Source organism: Sinocyclocheilus anshuiensis, unplaced genomic scaffold (genome assembly GCF_001515605.1).
Source record: "Sinocyclocheilus anshuiensis isolate Anshui unplaced genomic scaffold, SAMN03320099.WGS_v1.1 scaffold421, whole genome shotgun sequence".
In the NCBI taxonomy this organism is placed as follows: Eukaryota; Metazoa; Chordata; class Actinopteri; order Cypriniformes; family Cyprinidae; genus Sinocyclocheilus; species Sinocyclocheilus anshuiensis.
In genome coordinates this window covers 637,037-640,142 of record NW_015540859.1, presented here as the reverse complement: position 1 = coordinate 640,142, position 3,106 = coordinate 637,037, and the positions used below count along the sequence as shown (strand labels likewise).

The following is a 3,106-nucleotide window of genomic DNA, read 5'->3' as shown; positions in this document are numbered from 1 at the left end:
TATTTGCTATTTGCTCTGTTTTATTTTGTGAAACCTTACTACGTATATGGAATAACCGTTTTATAAAAGCTTCGCGTCGTGCCTAACAACGCATCTTAGCGGTTATAAATTCACTGTAAACCACGGCTTCTTGGGGCGTATTGCTTTATTTATTTATTATAACACAAATGTGAATTACAAACTAAAAATAGCCATGTTTATTTTCAAGATGGTAACTGGACACCAGTTTCCTTGATGATCTGATAAGTCGTTCACATTGTTTTAACAGGGACTGAACTCGTGATCAAACGTGTTTGGCAAGTTGCTAATGAGTACCTGAGAAACATGTTCGTTAAGACTGACATCATACATACCCATTGCAACAGGAATGTCCGTCCAGTTAAGGGCACATTTCTGAGTGCAGACGCCTTCTTCGTTCAAAACAACCGTGAGGTCATCCTGACCCACTGCGACCTTCCCATCAGCCAATGGGGCCACCAATGGTTCCAGCTGTTTCCCTGTGGGGAACAGTTCTTTGACTGAGCCACGTCCGTCCATCTAAAGAGAAAAGTCACATGACTGACCCCAAAAAAACATATGTGTACGAACATCCATATTGTGATACAGTTAGCTGCAGAATTTGAGAGAAAATCTGGTCTCGGCCTCAGATGGCAATGCCACAGTCTGTTCACTGTCCACCTGATATATACTGTCCGCTGTTGTATTGATGCTAGCTAACATAGACATTCTTCTGGCAAAACTGCAAACTACACATTCATAAGCAGAACTACATTTGTTTGACTTACCCGGATCAGATAGTAGTCTCGTTTGAAACCCACACATATGGAGTTCTCACACCAAGCCATGGACTTGGGAATGTCTGGAGCGGCGAAATCCCCCTGCAATAGTGACCAAACATGATTTAGGCTAACATTATGGCTTACCAGCAATCTTTCATTTCTGTGTTTCCAAGCCTCAAGACCTGTAATTCATGGAATTCTCTGTCCTTCCAGTAATACAGCTGAATTTTCCTCTTGACTGCAACACACATGCGCAGTTTGGCCTCACCTGAGCTAGACTGCTGAAGAAAGAGAGAGAGAGAGAGAGAGAGAGAGACATAAATACAAATAAGAAATCAGATGTGATCGCTGGGTCAAAGCATAAACGAACAATTGCAATCACTTGCCATAGTGATTCTTTAACCTACCTGCAGGTCACAGGCAAACAGTGTGGCTCCTCTGGCTTTGGACACAACAGTTATCTGCTGGAACGTGAGCAGGTCGTGAACGTGGATGTTATTTTCTGAAACAAAAGAAGGCAATGATACTGCCGACACTGAAACTACACAGTTCCTTAAGATGCTTTTCACTTACACCACATCAATTTGATCTAGGATACAAGTTCCTCAAATGCAAGCCACAAACGAAGCGATATGACTACTTTTACGTGCACCCTCATAATGTGATTATATCGCAATATCGCGATTAACAATTACCTCATGTAAAGCCAATACTTTGATCAAATTCATGCGTTTGAGCTCATAATCGGAGTAAATTATGCGGCATATGCCAATTTTAATCGCAATAAACAGGCATGTAAACACCTCTAATCACATCTATACCACTCTGACTAAAGTATGCATGTGTTTGTGCTTGAATGAAGTTTCCCTCCACTCCAAATTGCTGAACTCTGTCAACAAAACATGCTGCCACCAGTCTCTGCTGAATCTTCATTCAGAAAATAATGCGATGGTCAGTATAGGCAAACCCAGTTACAGCAGCATTGCTATCACACTTCAATGTTCATCAATGCCCCTAAAGAAGTGTGTTTTGCATTTGATTAAAGTAGATTAAAACAGTGGCCAGTAACACACCTGCTGCATGCGAGTTCATCATTTGTGCTGTGCATCGGGGTATGTGAATAATGGCGGTAAAAATAACCACACTTCTTAGCGAATAATCAGAATAATGAAAATCACATGTAAACGGGAGGTTTGTTTGTGTCATGCAATCATTTCACTGGGAGTCAATCCTTTTCATTATTGGAAATAATCACATTATTGGTGCACATGTAAACTGAAGGATCTGAGTAGTCGTTGACTAAACAAATCTGGAAAACATACTTACCCAACAAACTAATCAAAATCTTGTACTGTGACACCACAAAAAGCTGAGAGGAAATAGAAAAACAAATATTAGAAGCAGCAATCAACACTTGTTCCTTTAAAGATAGCTCACCACAGTCATTCTGTCATTATTATTCCACCCTCATGACGTATGTAAATAAAAAAAAAATAATTATAATTATAATAATATTTTTGAAGAACCTTCATGCAGTTTGCCCATAAACTCAAACTCAAAAAAAGACCAAAGAACACCATAGTCAATAGTCTTTTGAAATCATATGATAGCTCTGTGTGGGAAACAGGCATAACATTAAGTATTATTCATGGATGACATAATAGAACAACATAATGGCGTGTAAATAATGACAAAATTTGGCTGAACTAATCCTTTAATTGGATGGACTTCTCTATCTGTGCATACCTGCTGAATCTTCTTTGAGAAGTTCTTATTGGATTTCTCTAATGTAACTTCAAACCTGTTTGTACCTGTGAATAAAATGTATTATTAATTATATTATTATTAAAAGGCATTGCCACTTCAACTTAAAAATAAACTCCACAAATGACTGAAGCTATAAGCACAGGTGCAAACATAAACTATGCACCTGCATCTTTCTTGATCCTGTACAGAAGGAGATGGCCTGGTTTGGTCCCCACAAGCAGCCAATCATCTGCAAACACAGTATGATTATCACACATCAGTGACACAAAAATGAGTTCATAGTAGTACAAACAAAATTAAGAGGGTCAGCTCTAGTGGTCCAAAAATTCTAAAATTGCTTGACCATTTTTATTTATCTATCAATTTATTTTTTACCTCAATGTATTGGTTTTGCAAAATTACTGATTTTTGTGTCATTTTACTCATGTATTTATTAAGTTGGCTTGAGAAAGCCAAAAAAAAAATCTAAACAAAAACTGAAGCCAACTGAATCTATCTATCTATTTCTATCTATCTACATTTACATTTACATTTACATTTAGTCATTTAGCAGATGCTTT

The 3,106-nt window shown here is 37.9% G+C and overlaps 1 protein-coding gene across 2 annotated transcripts in view; it reads right to left on the bottom strand.

The window, feature by feature from the left end:
- The window catches only part of LOC107687939 (vam6/Vps39-like protein), a 23,923-nt gene that overhangs the window by 16,935 nt on the left and 3,882 nt on the right, over positions 1–3,106 (bottom strand). For both annotated transcript variants that reach the window (XM_016485427.1, XM_016485428.1), the window contains exons 2-8: positions 2,710–2,775; positions 2,526–2,590; positions 2,106–2,148; positions 1,187–1,281; positions 962–1,060; positions 786–878; positions 354–537 (exon numbers count right to left, since the gene is read on the bottom strand). In XM_016485427.1, coding sequence (XP_016340913.1) covers positions 354–537; positions 786–878; positions 962–1,060; positions 1,187–1,281; positions 2,106–2,148; positions 2,526–2,590; positions 2,710–2,775 — 645 coding nt within the window. The remainder of the gene's footprint in view (positions 1–353; positions 538–785; positions 879–961; positions 1,061–1,186; positions 1,282–2,105; positions 2,149–2,525; positions 2,591–2,709; positions 2,776–3,106) is intronic.